The sequence below is a fragment of the Phaenicophaeus curvirostris genome, chromosome 6, assembly GCF_032191515.1.
Source record: "Phaenicophaeus curvirostris isolate KB17595 chromosome 6, BPBGC_Pcur_1.0, whole genome shotgun sequence".
Taxonomy (NCBI): Eukaryota; Metazoa; Chordata; class Aves; order Cuculiformes; family Cuculidae; genus Phaenicophaeus; species Phaenicophaeus curvirostris.
In genome coordinates, this window is record NC_091397.1 from 29,058,611 (window position 1) to 29,075,897 (window position 17,287).

Here is a 17,287-nt window from a genome sequence, read left to right on the forward strand (position 1 = left end):
TTGTTATGCAACATATTTCAGCCTTAGGTTAGCAGTATTTCCAAGTAGTATACAGAATAACAAATTGTATGGTGTAATTCAGTGACTGCATTTGTAAACGTAGAATCTGTTTTGAGTTTCACTAGGTGTGGGTATTATGATCTGTTTTAATATATGGTCATAAAAAATGATAGAGTTAAACATTTTTGTGTGTATTCATATATTTTAAAGTTGGTTGAAGAGAGGTGAATAATGCAACATAAATCAGATTGGGACTTCGTTTTCTTGTGTGAGGAGCAGTCAAACATTGACACTGGAACAATTTTCCTAAAAGTGAACAAGAGAAAATTATCCAATCTTGCAAGGCTGTGTGAAGAATTAACACAAGTCCTTACAACACTTATGCCATGTTTTAAGAACTTCAGTAATGCCAGACCTTGGCACAGAAATGTATTTCACTATCAAGATAGTAAAAAAAAAAAAAAAAAAAAAAAAGCAGTGTATGGTAATACTTATCAGTTGGCTGAAATACTGCCAATGGTGTTTTAATATTTGCTCCCCAGGTATCTTTTTTTAAAAAGTGAGTTGGCACAGCCTCTGTTATTTTCTGGCAAATAGGTGTGATACATCTATGTAATGAATAATTTATACTGTAAAATGTTCCAAAAATAATCAGCCTTGAAATTAACTTAAGATGGGACTTGATTTATGAATAGCAGATAAGCTCAGTATAAAGTTAGTTGGTATTAAATCCCCAAATTAATCTAAATAATCAGATACATTTAGTTGGCAGAAGAAGATCCCCAAAGTGTAGGTGGGAAGCTTATATTTCAATTAAAAAAAAAAGATTAAGCACTGTAAAATACTTCTGGAACTGATGCTTATTTTAAATAATTTAATTCTTCTCCACATCAAAATAAATTCTACCACTTCTAGTACCCCCTGTTACTGACTGCCAGATCCTCATGATGAACTTCTTGTGCTTGTACTTAGATGCAGCTGAACTGTATCAAAAAAAGTATAGTAAACAAATAGAAGACGAAGTACAGCACTGTCTTTCCCATAACCTTGTCTGAACGAGTGCTTTTTGGATGATTTCAGAGATAGTAATGCGTCTAATACTAGTTAGAAGTTTGAAGAAATTGGAATCAAGGGATCTTTTCCTTAATGAGGTGTTGTTGTTATAAATGGAAAAACAAGATTTCTGCTTTTTGAAGGATAACACTGGGATGGATCAAAGAGTATTAATTAAAATGTTTAAAAAATAAAGTACCAGTCAGGAGTGCAAAGTGAAATACATAATTTTTTCTTGAATTAAACTTCATTAAAAATGAGCAGTTATAATAAACCTGATAAGAGTCTGTTTTCCCAGTGGTGTATCTTAGAAAATTAAGATTTAAACTATGCACAGCAATTTTAAATGAGTATGTCAAAAAAGCACTCCATTTTCATGTTAATTGGCCCCAAAAATTATTCCATGTCCAAGATTCATTTTCTTCTTCTCTGTATTCTTTATGCAAGAGACTGAAAAAATAATTTGCTGCATTCACTCTCTTTCATAAACAACCAAACAGCGCAGAATTCTTTCCAAAGCTAAAACTTTGCACATGTGCAAGTTCTTTTACTTAGTGGAAGAGCAGTAGTATCATTTGATGCCTTCCATAATGCTGAGTATTTTATGATAAAAACAGGAGGAAAAAATGTTCCAAATAGTACTGAAACAAGTGTTTCGTTTTGATGTCATTTTACACATCTCAGAATTAGGGAGATTATTTTTTGAAGAGGCTTTCTGAGTGTCTCACAAGTCAAACTATTATTGAGGTACTCCTGCTTTTCCTAAGATGTCTGGACAAATTTTTTTTGTGACTAAAAATATGTTACCAAAGTAAAAATAAAGAAGGATAGCAGAAATTAGAAAAAAGCTTGATAGTTAACTTCCACTTTACTTAAAATACACACTCATGTCTAATTTTAAGAGGTAGCTGGTTAGTCTAGTACTAGACTGAAAAGCAATTAAATCATAAACACATTGTAGTGATTTTACATTTTTAATGCATTTAGTCTGAATATACACAATCTAATATTTAAATGACTAAAACTCTAGCTTAGATGTGGTTTACTTTAGATAGAATAACTACTCTAAGGTAGTGGTTAAGGAAGCAAAATCTGTTTGTGGGCAACTGACATGTACTGCTACTCTGTACCTTCTTTAGCTTATGCTTCTAACGAAATCTGCTTAAAATTATGGTTTATCTGGGAAATAGCTCTTCTACTGAATTAGGATTTACACTTCCTAAGCTGTGACAAAATGAATTTACAGCCTACGATGCCCACTACTGTAGCGCTGAGCAGCAAGGAATCTGCTGGGACGTATCTATAATTGGGAAAAATCCAAAAAGCAGCTAGCATTGTGTTTGAAGCAAAGCCACTAAACATGGTTTTACAGTAACATAGCGTGAAAGAATAAAAAACGAGACCGCTTTTTAAGCCCTGAGCAGTGCTCTGCAACCAGAAGATTTTTTTACTCCCTTTTTGGCATACAGCTATGCACACTCAAAAGGGATGTGAGGAGACTGATAGAGGAGTTGTGTCTAGGAAGGACATGGGAAATGCTTGCTCCTTTAAGAACTGGAGGCTTTCTCTTTCTTGGTTTTGAAAATTAGTTTCTAGATATTTACAATATTGAGCAGCATTATGACAGTGAATTTTACATATTGAAGATGCTGTATTGAAGTGTGAAAGACATGGTGATTGTAGTTTTAATTTGGTTTTACATTCCTTTTTAAGTGAAGTCATGAAAAGAAGATATAATCACCAAATTGTAGCTGCCAATGCATCATAGCTTACGCCACTGATATACATTCAGATCTACTTTGTCAATCCAATTGTCTTCCTGCTTCTAGAGTTCCTAAAATAATGAGCCTTTTCAGTATTGATAATTAGGGGCTTCACACTGGCAGTGGAGTCGTAAACAAATTTACCAATAAATTGTAATTGACTACTTCCTATTAACAACCCTATTGGAAATTTTGATTGTTACTTATTTAATTAGTAGTATACATGTTGATTTGAAAACATCTGAAAAAATGTGACTTAAAAAGCTTGTAACCGACTTTTGAATTTTTTTAAACTTCTGAATATTCATTAAGAAGAGTCAACAGAAAATAGCAAAAGGTGTGTGCTTTTCAGTGACATAAACAAAGAGAATCCTGAAAGATGCAAAGGTATATCTGGAGTCTGGTGGCATGCTATTCCACTCTAATTTGCAAAGTAGCATTCTGTTGCTACCAAATTCCTGAGATAAATTTCTTTACCTAGAAACATATTTCTTGCCTTATGTTTTATATAGAGCTAGGTGTGTAATTAAAAAAGAATGATATATCTTAATTCCTTACAAGTCCAGCTTTATTACTCTGCAAATTATCTTAGCACATCACCTGTAATTATATTAATCAAATATAAGAAGAATTAGATCTTTAATTATTAGTCTCTGGATAAGAACTGAACACATTATCATCATTGCCTCATTTTTACTGCTCATGTTTACTCTCAAGGTTGGTTTTATTTAAAAGTCTTTCAGAGAAATGCAGCCATATATGTCACTTTAAGTAATGTGTCACTCATCAGTATAAACTACTGATGTTGCCTGAGCAAAATGTAATCATATTGAACCAGGAGAGAGGAAGGCGACGGAGGAAGAAACCAGAGAAGTGCCATTTTATGAAGTGCTAAAGAAGTAATGAATTTTAGCAGAGTCAAGATTTGCTTTTGGTTATAGCATTAGGTAGTGTTAGTGAGGTTTAGTTGCCATTCTCAAATAGAGATTCTATTAGTGCTGGCCACATTTAATCTCATTTTGTAGAAGACAGCTGGACATTGCCGATTTGTGCTGTGTCAGCCACTTTCCGTGCAAAGGAGTATCTCGTCACTTGGATTTTAGCATTCAGTAGCAGAAAAGTTCACTTTTCTTAAAACTGGCTCAGCAAATAGCTTGTGTGGGAATATAACCAACTGTAAGAGCATTGCAATCAGCTTGATCAAGAAAATGCACAAATATTATGTGGAATTTTAAGATGGCTTTTGAAAAGGTTTTTGTAAAAACTTGTGGAATTTATATTGCATTGTTAAATTCTGCTAATAATTAAGTCTATCATAGATTTTTTTTTTTAATACATGTGTCTTTGGTACAAGTTGAAAATTATTATCTGGTTCAGTGGTTTGAAACACCTTTGGGCATGTTTGAAAGTGTATTTCAGCTGCGTCGAACAGTACTAAATATTTCATACATGGGAAGCCTGGTGGTCTTTAGGTATCAAGATTTCTTCTAGCTACTAGTCTAAGAAGGACTGAAGGGCAGATGGTATCTTTTTAGATGTGGTATAAATAGCCAAAGAAAAGAAGTGTCAAAAAGGAAATAGCAAGATAACTCAGTATTTATGGAATGTATGCACAAGTGTACTTAGAGTGGGTTAATCACATCACATTTATTTTTGGAAATAGAAGGGCGTCAGCAGATTGACAGCCATTGACTTAATGAATATTAAATGTGTAGCCCATCCTAAGCAATAAATAAGGATGTGTATCAGGTACTAATGTTTGCAATTATCTTCTGTATTAAACAACCCCATGCAATGCTACAGGCTTGGGGAAGAGTGCTGGAAAGCTGCCTGGCAGAGAAGAACCTGGGGGTGTTGTTTAACAGCAGCTGAATATGAGCCAGCAGTGAGCTCAGGTGGCCAAGGCGGCCAGTGGCATCTTGGCTTGTATCAGAAACAGCGTGGCCAGTATGTCCAGGGAGGTTATTCTGCTCCTGTACTCGGTACTGTTGAGACCACACCTCGAATACTGTGTTCAATTCTGGGCCCCTCGCTACAAGAAGGATGTTGAAGTGCTGGGGTGTGTCCAGAGAATGGCAGCAAGGCTGGTGGAGGGGTTAGAGCACAAGCCTTACGAGGAGCAGCTGAGGGAACTAGTGTTGTTTAGATTGGAGAAAAAGGGGCTGAGGGGGGACCTTATCATGCTCTACAACATCCTGAAAGGAGATTGTAGCAGAGTTGGATGTCAGTCTCATTTCCCAAGTAACAAGCGATAGAACAAGAGGAACTGGACTCAAGTTGCACCAGGGGAGGTTTCAACTGGATATTAGGAAAAAATTCTTCACTGAAAGCATGGTAAAGCATAGGAGCATGCTGTCCAAGGAAGTGATGAAGTCGCCATCCTCGGAGGTGTTCAAAACACATGTAGATGTGGCACTTCGCAACATGGTTTAGTAGGCATGGTAGTGTTGGGCTGACAGTTGACTTGGTGACCTGGAGGTCTTTTCCAACCTTAATGATTCACTTGTCACTGGTCTCAGTGTTGAAAGCCTTAAAAGCAATACACAGATATATACAGTTAAGGTATTAAGCATTTCACTGAAAGAATCTAATCTACAATGTTATTAAGCAACTGTATTTAAGAGTAAGGGACTTTATCTGTGCTCTCTGTTATGAGATGAGAAAAAACAATTTTGTCCAATAGCTGTAATCTTTTTAAAAAAAACACCACAGGGAAAAAATTCATGCCTCCTAAAATGAGACAGTAAAGTCGAGATTCATTCGAGATTCAGTCGAGTCATTCAATGTATCATTTTCAGTGTTCTTAATTAGAGGATAATAAAGAATTTCCAGGCCTTTTTGAGGATACATTTAAAACAGCGGCGCTAGTTGTGACCTTTCAGTTCCCGTGGGCTCAGCAAAAGATGGCTGATTAATGTCACATCTTGAGTTACTTCAACTGCTCTATTCGTTCCCTTTTAAATAAACAGCCTGCTGTCAATTTAGCTCAGTTTGACAGCATAAAATATCTTTATGTTATAGCTAGCTACTTTGTATTAATGAGAGTATGTATCTCTTATTTATTAGTATAAAGTTATATGGAACTTTTCTTTAATTACTCCAGTGACTAGCGTGAATGAATAAGTCAGGGGCAACCACAAAACAGAGTTCCTAACATTTGTTTCACCCTGATATCCTTTAAGGCTGTCTGAGAGGTTTTTTTGTTTGGCACATTCAGGTGTTAGAGAGATCTGAAAAGGAGGATTTCAGAAACATTCTTATAGAATGCTTTTCTATAGATAGATTAATTCTATTAAAATATTTGTACAGCCTTGAATTAATATTTTATTTTTCTGCTTTATTAGTTGAAAATAAATGATGCTACTTTTAAGAAGGGATAGGGAGAGAAAGAGAGGTAGAGAGAGAAAAGCCGAATGGGAAAAAATAATGGCACTGCAAGAAGTGCCCTTTGCATAGAAGGGGTGTTGTAAGCATACACATATTCATAATAATGAAAAAATTCCACTTGGAAAAATACACAGAAACCCTTACAGGGGAAAGTGGGGTGAGTTAAGAAATAGGGCTGTGGCAAAGTGTAGAGAAGGATGCAGAGGGCACGCAGAGAGCCTTCCCCTAGAGCAGGGTAGAGCATTTATGGAATGAAGCACAAGCAGATAAGTGGGTGTCACATAAGGGAAGTTTAGGGAGCTACAAAACTTGTGTAATAAACTTAGACTGAGAAAAAAATTATGTACAGTGCACTCCCTTTCTTTATTTCATCTTGTTACTGGAAAAAATATTGGAACTGGGGAGAGATGAAAACCAGTCTTGATTTAGTAATTAGCCTTTGACAATTTTGTGATGCTTTTGGTGATCACAGATTTTAATTTCACTCTGTTTTGCATTTTGTTGGGAAAATCTGGACTTCAAGAAGTTGAAAAGCAAGAATCAGTGCTGATGAAGATCTAAGGAGCTAAATAAATATTACTTAAAGGACTTCTCAAAGGGGAAAAAAAATCCGACCCTATGAATATGCTGACCCTGTCTTGAGAATTAAGTTAGATGGTACAATTTAAAGCTTTGTTCGAACATCTGACAGACACACTCTGCATGCTGATGCATGATATCAGAAGATTGTGTGCTTGAAAGAAAGCCTTTTCTGAGCTATATTCTATTTTTGTAAGAATAAAGCAGCTGCTTTTTGGAGCATAGATCTTCTCAAGTGCTCTCATCTTCTAGTTCAAGTTAAGCGTTAACCATGTATTGTGAGCAATTTTGGTGCATGCTTTCTCCCAAGCTGCTGAAGTGGAGTAAAGCAGACTACTTCAACCATAATTGAGCAAATGTGCGGCTTGACCCTGAGATGTGGAAGTGAGTTTGCTGCTGTACCTTACTCCCAAGTTGTCACTGCCTCAGCAATCCAAGAGCATGGCAAGTTTGAGGTAATTTAAACATTATTTGAAAAGAAATACAGATGCAGTAAAACTATCTTTTAGAGAGATTGTATGAATGGATTGCTGTGATCTGCCCCTGATCATTTCTCAAGGGAAGAAAACATTGCTTAAGGAAACAGACAACTGCAAACCCAAATGCAGACTTACTGACAGAGCACGGCAGTGCAGCCTTCCACAAGTAGTAGCAGGTGGCTTTGTGCATCTGTTGTTTAGAAAAACTTGGTTTAAATTTTAGGTGTAAAGTGCCACTGTCATTCTGTAAATATATTGAAGTTATATACAACGTACATAGAGCAACACAATAAGGGCCACACTTACTATGGTTGTACATGTTTGTGATGTGTTTGAGAATCTGTTTTGCAACTTTTGATCTTTTTTCTTTTAGTGGGGAGAAAAAGGATCGAGAGATCAGAATTATACAAAATGGGCAAAGGGAAGATGAAATACCCTGATCCAGCAGTAAGAGGTTATGTGTGTATTGTCTTAAGTAACTTTTAAAACTCTATTAAATAACAAAAATTAGGACAAAACCCACTTTTTATGCTATAGTATGTGCCTGTAACCTTATTAATAATAACAATAGAATTATTAATAATAACAACAAAAAAGCAGAACAATCTACAGGAAGAAGGTAGTGTGCACAAAAAAGGAAAAATATTGAATTACTCTTACACAGTGATAGTACAGCACTCTTCCCGGTTTATTAATATCCTGCAAAAGGATATTCATATAAAATCTGTTGCTCTGGTGCACTAGATAGTTACTGAATTATGCAAGACACAGGAGGTTTAACACAAAAAGGATAGATATTGGCTTTTTCCCTTTATTGAAGAAATTCTAAAAATTTCTGGTGATGAAAAGAGATGTTTGTCTTCGTACAGAATTCTTCTGCCAGTATTTTGAGCCATACTGTACCTGTGACCAGTGTCTTTAACCCATGACAGTAGCAGGAAAGATGAGATGATATTAGTGTGGTAAATCGATATTTTGAGTTTAATTCAAGGTTTTGTATTCTAGTAAGTTTTTTTTTTAATAACAGCATTTTAAGAGTGGATTTTTAATACAGTTAAGAGACTTCTTGAGTCAGGAAAAGCTATGGGAAGACACGGTAGCTGAAAGAACATCTGTTAAGTGTTGGGAAACAACGCATGATGAGAAATTGAAAGGAAAATACAATAATCTAGGACCGTTTTGTTTGGAACGTGGATGATTCATTCCAAGAGAGACAGGATTAGTAAACTGAGTAATGGAAATGTAGAAAATAATGTGGATTATAAAGGAGAAACTAATTTATGTTGCAGAGGTCAGAGAATGATAATACCTTCAAATGGTGAAATATCCTGTTTGCTGTTGCTATTTGCATGTGATGAAGTTAGAAGAATAAACATGAAAAATATTATTTTGAGAGTGCTCTTTCTAGCTTTAAACATATGTAATTTTTTTTCCTATTTAAAGAAGACATCCAGAGAAAATACATGACCCTTGTTCCTTACATATGTTGTTCAAACATTTCTAATAAATATTAGTAACAGTAGCATCCTTACTTTAAAACAACTAAAAGTGGGAATTCACCCTTTGATACTTGGTAGATTTCAAAGATTCAAACTTGCTTTGTCACTGCCATGGTTTATCGAAAGATAGAATGCTAAGAGATTGAAACAGATGGTATTTATTGGAAGCTTCTTGTAAGTTTATTAGTGCTTACATTTTGCTCCGTGTTTGGAGGAAAAAAAATAGCGTGAGGCTAAAGAATGTAATTAAGTTTCTATATTTGGAAAACAGAAAATTATGAATGGCTTTACTTTTGTTTCTGTCTTTTAAAAGAAGGCAAAGGTTTTAGAGCTAGGTTAAGATTTATTACCTGAACTGAGCTTGTTTCAGAGTCGACTTAGAATGAGACCCTGTTGTCTTAACAGTGTATAAACATAGAAGTCATCGTTTCCTTCTCAAGAGAGAAAAAATAGCCAAGGACAGGACTACAGCATTGCCTCTGTGACAGGCGGTGTAGGAGGTTAGCACATGTACATTAAAGGTTGCATTTGTAATTTCCTATCTTTGGAGAGGGCAGAGGAAGAGTGGAGATTGTCAGATGTTAAGTAAGATCAGCATGAGGAGAGTGACAAAGGCACAATAGAAAGAGGAAGGGAAATTGTACATCTGTGGTGCACAAATTAAAATTTTAAAGCCTGTGTTCTTCTCTCATTAACTAACTGAGGGTAAAATCCTAGGAATGGCAAAGCAATTGATCTCACGGGTGTAAGCAGATTAAGATAAACTCCCCATTTCTCATGGGAATTTACATTGGCCACCTGTGAACTGTGAAGATAACTCATCTTCACTAGATTTTACCAAATTCTGGTTAAGACATTGTGAATACTTTCAAAGTACATTCCTGAGGTGTAAGAGAGACTAGGGATGGGTAGGAGCGATGATGGAGGGATATTCTGTGGTCTGGGCTAGAGAGGCACCTTCGGTCTGACCCCAGAAAGGCTTTTCCTGTGCAGCACTGAAAATTTTACTCCGTGAGGCTGCAGGCACTTCAGCACTTCAATAGAAATGTACTGATTTCTTCCCATAGTCCTTCAACCTTTAGAAGCTGGCTTATGTTTCAGAAAGGGCTTCCCCCCTCCTTCTTGTAAGTCCAGAGAGGGACAAATATTTCTGCTTTGTTACCGTTAGAAGCCTTTGTTAGTAACTTTGGCTTCCAGTTCATTACTGCAGTTATGTTTTCAAAGCCTGGTGTGAGAGATAAACCCTTTGCAAATGAAGACAGCATCCATTTTCTTCCCACCTCAGGCCACACAGAATTGATTGGGATAATAAAATGACAGTACCATGTAATATACTGACAACTCTTTAATTTGAAAACTAGTTCCAGGCTGATTCAAAACTTGTTTAAAGCTAATTTATGACTTGTGTAATTTTCAACTGGACCAACATAAAGGATGATATATGAAGACCGATGCAGAGTTAATATAATATATTCAAACCTGTTAGTTTGAAATCATCTATAGAGGGTTTGTTGTTTTGTGGATTGCTTTGTTTTGAGTCTTTTTTAGTTTTGTTTTGTTTTAAGGTAGCAATGGCATTAAAAATAGCAGATGCTTGGCCAGTATTAATGCCATTGTAAAACACTTCTTCCATCATATTTCAAATACAATTGCTTATGCTTTCTAGCAAAGTATTATACACATGCTTCTTTTATATACATGAGTCCTCCAATTTGTTCAAAATCAGAAACCGCGTAGAGTTTGTTTCCTGTGAGCCAACATCTGTCCTGATGAAACATCTATTCATAAACAATCACAGTATTGTGTTACCACAACATTCCCTATTAATATACATGTCTGAATATACATACCTCTATATCTGCGTATACAATACATATCTCTATATGTGTATTGACCTTGTATTTAATAGTCCATTCTTAAAAAAAAAAAAAAACAAATAAAAATAGTCCTTAAATTAAGCCACAACATCGGCATAGCACAAAATGTAAATATTTTCCTCCAAAATCTATCACTTCTCTGTGGCTCACAGTCCACATGGAAGTCCACATACTCTGTATGCACTATTAATTTTTCAGCATACTGTGTCAGTGATACTTCTGCCCAGAAAAGGACAAAATTAAAAGCACAATGTTTGCTTCTGTTACAGTAGGTGCAAATGGCAAGTATGCAAATGGAGTGAAGGGGAGAAAAGAACTGAAGGCTTTGAGGGAGGTGTGCAGTTGGATACACCCTTGATTTCTCCCCTCCTACACCTTTGATCTCTGCTGACCTGAATTAAGAAAAAATAAAAGCTCAATGTCCAAGACTCAGAATTTAACCAGCTACACTTTTGTCTCAGCTGTCCAGAAGGTTCTAACTGCTATCAAGATTAGCAAGCAAGTTCCATCCCAGGACTGAAATATCTGATTTGTTATATATTCATGTCAACCTGTAATTCAAATACTTTTCTTTTTTTGCAGAACTGTGATTGGTTCAAGCCAAGGCTGTTGTGGTGTCTTAAACTGCGTGAGCATTTAGGTCATATGAAAAGACACATAGTTCAAAGCAGGGCTGTCTTTATTGCATAAATGTGTGTTATTTCATCTTTCTTCTTCAAGTTTTCATCAGTCCTAGATGGATCATATTCTGAGGAACTTTGATCAAAAACAGAATTGTGTAGGAAAAATGTAATTACTGAGCATTCTGAATTTATTTGTTTATGGATTTCCCAGGTGGAAATATTTTACATGGCTATGATTTAGCAGTAATGTAGAATTTATTGATAATTTGAGGTAGATCGAATTATTAGATTTTTAGCAGCACTTAATCATAAACCAATTCAATATTTAAAGGTGATTGTATGGAATCTATTATAATCAAAACAGCAACTTTTTCAAAATGGTGAGATTCATTCCTATTTTTTATGGTATAATAAGCACATATACAGATACAAAGATATAAGGATATAGATGTATGCAGAAATATAGTACTATTTAGGCATCCACAGTTATAAAGATTTATACATGTATTTTAAAAGGTATATGAATAGTCATAAAGATATGTATGCATACTTAAGCACACCGATAGATAGATAGATAGACAGACAGACAGACAGACAGACTAGTCTGAAAATTTCCCTCTTGAGATTAATGAGAATACTCACCGAACATCAGCATTCCTTGACAGGCAATGGACGGATCTCAAGGGAGTCAACTTTTCCTTGGCCTTTTCATTTACTGTGTAAGCAAATTATATCATACTCTACACCCGAGATGTATCCCATCTCTGGGGGAGATTACAGGACCTAGCTTGTTGCAGTGCAGAAGAGCCCAAAGGGCCTTCCATATGATTGCTTACTTACAGGATCCGAGATAAGTGACCTTGAACTTAATACTTAAATATTTATTTTGATGTTTTAATATTAATTTTGGCTCTAACTTAGATGTCGTATTTTTGCCAACCTTTATTAGTTACATAAGACCACAGTACTTCGGCCACACTCCATGTATCGGGCATGTTCAGCTGACATAGGGTGGCTGATGGTCAATCTCTCTCTCATGAGATAAAGAGTTCTTCTCTAGACATAGAGGAGGGCAAGTGCACTGAGAGAGTGTCTAAGCATGCTTACCACTTCTGTTTTGAAATGAGCATCCTCTCTCACAGAGTACGACCAGTTAAGATCACCAATTGACAGTCTATCCTTAGATGATTAGGAGAATTTTCTTCCAAAACACAGCAATTTGGGGTATAATTAAGGTGTAACTTAAACATCCCAAATCATTGCCTTTGAACAATGGAATTATTTTCCTGAGCAATCCTGGATGATTCTAGTCAGTGCGTGCCTGATATATGTCCCTGGACTGGGGGGAAGAGAGGGAAAAGATGGTGCTCAGAAGTTGTGCTAAGTAGCCCCTAAAAACTGTATGCGCGTCCTAGCAGGAAGAAATGCACCACCACAGTGATACACTTATATAACATTAGAAAGCTCTGTCTTGATCTGTCTAACTAAAAAATGCAGATCTGTGAGCTTTCAAACATAGACTGGAAACTATAATAATATTTTAGTTAAATGGGAAGAGCTTAAGCACTAGGAAAGATATGTACCCAATTAGTTATTGTGTGGTATACATATCAAAGTCATGTCCATCACTGCTACAGTTGAGTCTTGCAAATAAATGAGAAATGCCATTGACATAGTTTTCATCATACAAGGCCTAGAAATAAGGAAGAAGTGACTTTTTGCAATGTCACTCCAATATATTATGATATAAATAATAGTTAGGAAGGACAAGAAAAATATATTTTTCTCTTTAACATTTCTTCAATAAAAATGTTGGTTTAGGTTGGAGGTACAGATTTTTTTGCTTTTTTTTACAAAAGTAAACTATATTAATACTTTTTCAGGTTGTTTGATTTGCCTGAGTACAAGTCAAGGTATCAGGATTTGTTACCAGAACTGTTGCTCACTTGGCGATGTATTCATAAAACATGGAGAAGAAACATGGAGAAGAAGCTTCATGAAAGTTCTCACTTGGACCTTACAGCATATTTTTTGTTGTACTTTACATGAAAGGATCTCATTCCAATTATGAATATGTTTATTTCTGAAAGCCGTATTTCACATGTTGCCAAACTAGTTCAGAGCAGCATAGATTGCCGTTCTTATAGATATTCAGACCCTCTACAGTTTTCCTAAGAAGCGACATCAGTGTGAAAATAGATAATAAAACCAGTGTAATTGGAAAGGGAGACACATTTTCTTAGCTTGGTTTCTGAATAACAAAGTAAATTTTATTTCAATCCATGTCTTTAGGAATGGAAGTATTATATTAGCTATCTGGTTCTTAAGAAAGCTAATGATGGCCAAGCTACTTGGAAAGAAGATATTCAAGACATGATGAGGAAAGAGAATCCAAGATGTGCTGGTCCAGTTGAGGCAAGAGAAATGGAACAGGAATGTATTTTTACCAAATTGCAGTTGCTCAGACTATTTTTGAAAACATTTTTGGAAACCATCATTTATTACTTTCAAAAAACCATAAGTAAAAAAAATTTTGCTACACTTATCTGTTCAAAGGTAATAGCAATATCATAAAGGTTTTTTCAGACACAGACAGGTATAATTCAAGGTGAGAAATCACTGCACCAAGAGTTTAGACAAGTGTACATCATTTTCTTCCAGCAGATGTGGTTGTCACTTTCATTTTTGTAAGTCGTGCAGAAGAGCTTCTGGAACCATACTGAGCTGGTGATTTAACTCTCCAGTTCTCAAGGAGATGACAAAATAGTGCTATTCAGTACTCAGAGTCAATTCATGGCTTACTGGGACAAAAGGAAAAATGGTCTCATTGTCACAGCTTACCAAGGGCCAAACTGGGGTGGCCTTTGAGAGGAAGGATATTTGCCTGTTCAAATCTGCTAGGGAAAACAGCAAGATGTCAGAATGAACACAATGCAAAGTTTGTTTTGGTGGCTTATAAAGCATGGAGCTTTCATGCAATTGACAGAGGAAAATCAGAATTTTATTATCACAGTGCTATACATGTTTCTATGAGTAGTTCACCATGTTTAGCCATGGTGTTGATATTTTTTTTAGGAACTGAGAAAGCTGAAAAAACATGTTTTATTATTCCTGCCATGGAATTATTTGGGGTGGTAGCTCTACCAAAGTTATCTCCTTTTTCCTTTTGTTCCACAGAACAAGTGCTTATGCCCATACAGCAGTTCAGTGAAATAGCAATTGGACTTCATTATTAACATTTTAATCGATGCTATTCTTTGGTCATCACCAAAAGTTAATTTTTCATAGAATGTCTTCCTCATATTAAACCTTGAATATAATGCAGTAGGCCAGAGAATGGGCCAGAATATCATTTAAGTTACAGAGAGGTGGTACAATGAGAAAGACATAGAAAGCTTTATTTGCTCAGAAACTATTTGAAAGGTATTCACCTGAAAAGCTGTAGGAAATAGATGTTTTAGAGTAGTCCTGCTCCAGGCCCAAAGAGGTTTTCTAGCCTCCAACAATCCCCTCCATGTATTAATTCTTTTACAATGTCTAATCTTACCTGTGATTCTCCATGTGATTCAGTAATGGTTGTTGGACCACAGTGCTCACTTTTTCGCTTCCAACAGTCAAACATTGGGTTAAACTGTAAATGCTGGATATTATAATTATGACATTTTAATTTACTTTTTAGAGGTTGTTTTGATGGAAAACTTAAGAATGAGCTTTTCAGCTTGCAGTTTCCAAAAGTAAAATCTTGATTTCCTTGCAATTAATGACTGTAGAAAGAAAGTGATGTATCAAAAGTACATATTCCACTTGCTAAGCAGTGACATCTAAATTATCTTTTGTAATGAGTATTACAACAAGCGCAGTAGAGACAGTACCAATTAATAAATGTTTCTTCCTTATAGTAAAATATCTCAATCTCTGCAGTTATCAAAACCACTGTGTGAAGCAATGAAAGTATTAAAATGGTTTTTGTTTTCACTGATCTAGTCATGTTGCATTGCAGTTTGGAAAGTAGAGTGTAAACTACTTAAGAATTTTTATTTTATTTATCTTTACTGAACTGTTAAAGTTACTAATAGACACCCAAATCTACCTCTGACTTTACCAGGTTGTGTGCTACATTGATTAGCAGTGATTGATAAAATACATTTTGGGGGGGGTTGTTCTAGTATGGTGTTGGCTAACCACTTGAATAAGGGGATTAAATGTAATATTCCCTTTCTTGCATTTCAGGAGCAGAGGTAGGTATGGGCAAAACAAGCATGCTTATTTAGAACTTTGCAATTTTTAAATGCTGTATAGCTATTTAACAAGTCTTATAATGCTCCTGTGAAGAAAGTAATACTATTTTAAGAGAAAACACATGACAGAAGGTTTTGCTTCTGCAGTAAAATAGTTGCCCAGGATAAAAAGAGTAGAGTTTTAGACCTCAAGTGTTTTTAATTTCTCTGTGTGCTTAGAGCGCAGCACCTCTGAAAAGTCTCATTTTCTTGGCGTGCCATGTCAACACGCTACTGAGGGGTCTATTTGTCTCTGTTGCCCTCAGGACTCCGAGCCGTCAAATGAGGTGGTCTCAGAGGCCCCAGGTAATGTGGTACCCTCTACCTCAGGAAGTAGCTCTGAAGAGCTGGTATCGGTGGCACAGAAACATCCAGAAGAGGTAGGACATTCTGTGTCTGTTCTTTTCCAAAATTAACTGTTGAGGGATACACATTTGCCTCTGTTTTTTATGCCTAGTGTTGTTTTACTCAGAGCAAAGATTTCTTAAAGCTGAAGAAAGATCTTATCCTCCCGTACCAACAACATGCGAGACCAAAGTAAATCTCAGGACCTTGATTTACAGTACGTGTAAGCCAAGTATATTGCATCTAGTACCTTTTTAAACTGTTTTTTATCAGTGATAATGAAAAATGTTTTTTCTTGTTCCTGTCTTTTATGGCATGACAGTTACAGGAGTCCCATTAGATTCTGGCAAATTAAAATGTACAACACTAAAGAGTCAGAATTAAATTTGTACATACAGGTAGAGGTACAGCTTTGGTCATCCTTCGCTAAATTTAAATACAGCTAACGGATATGTTGTGCAAAGGAAAGGCCTTAGCTAATATTGTGCCTTTTTTGTGCCTTTGTTTTCACAAAAGTGATACAAGATGTTAATGATGTAGTATGATCATAAGCTGATGCTCCCTATTGTTCTAAGAAAAGGTAGTTTGTAAGGTAGTTCCATAAATAGCCAGTGACGTTGGGGTTTTTTTCTGTCCCTGCAATGGGTACTTGTCACAGTATGCCGTAGCTGGAGGAGAATTTACCTGCTGAATTCAGACTTAAAACTTTATTCTATGGTGGCAATCATCCTTCAGAGAACCATTATTATCTTTAAATTAACCTTTCCTGGGAGAAGGAAGTTCTTGGTTTGGAGTAGCATTAACATTATTAATCTTGGCTTCCTCAGACAGTTTTTTGTTGTTGTTAAAGATATTCCAAGTACCAGTAATAAAAAGGCTAGTCTTTCCTGCTTTTTTCTTCTATGTCATTTGGCTATAATCTTCCCAATGAAGGAGAATATGAAATACCAGCCATAGGAAATACAGTGACATTTAATAGTTCTTTAGTGCAGCCTTTAGAAAATTATCAAATACCTTCTTGAATTTGTCCTTTCCTCTGATAGTCTTCTCACTTTGAATGAAGAAGAGGGAAGTCCACAGTACAGGGCCAGAAGAATTCTTAGGAGTGTCTCCTCATAGGTACTTCACTTATTTTGGAGTGTCACTACATAATCTAAGATAGAAATTCAGGTTATCAAATCTGAGCAGTCTTTAGGATATAGTAATATTAAGCTTTTAGTAATTCTTCTGTATGTATTCTTGAGTAGTAAATGGGCCTCTAGTCTATGGAAGGCCTTTTAGGTCTCAGCTTTGACAACTTATCTCCCTCCACTGGAGAAATTAATTGAGAGTACAGTTGATATTTCAGAATAAAAATATAGGAAAAGTGTTGCAGAAAGAGGTATAAAACATGGTTAGTTAGTAA

The 17,287-nt window shown here is 35.7% G+C and overlaps 1 protein-coding gene across 3 annotated transcripts in view; it reads left to right on the forward strand.

The window, feature by feature from the left end:
- The window catches only part of PHF14 (PHD finger protein 14), a 154,604-nt gene that overhangs the window by 106,095 nt on the left and 31,222 nt on the right, over positions 1 to 17,287 (forward strand). For 2 of the 3 annotated variants that reach the window (XM_069859698.1, XM_069859699.1), the window contains exon 18: positions 15,804 to 15,917. The exons of the other annotated variant lie outside the window; for it this stretch is intronic. In XM_069859698.1, the coding sequence (XP_069715799.1) occupies positions 15,804 to 15,917 (114 nt within the window). The remainder of the gene's footprint in view (positions 1 to 15,803; positions 15,918 to 17,287) is intronic. 3 annotated transcript variants of the gene reach the window in all.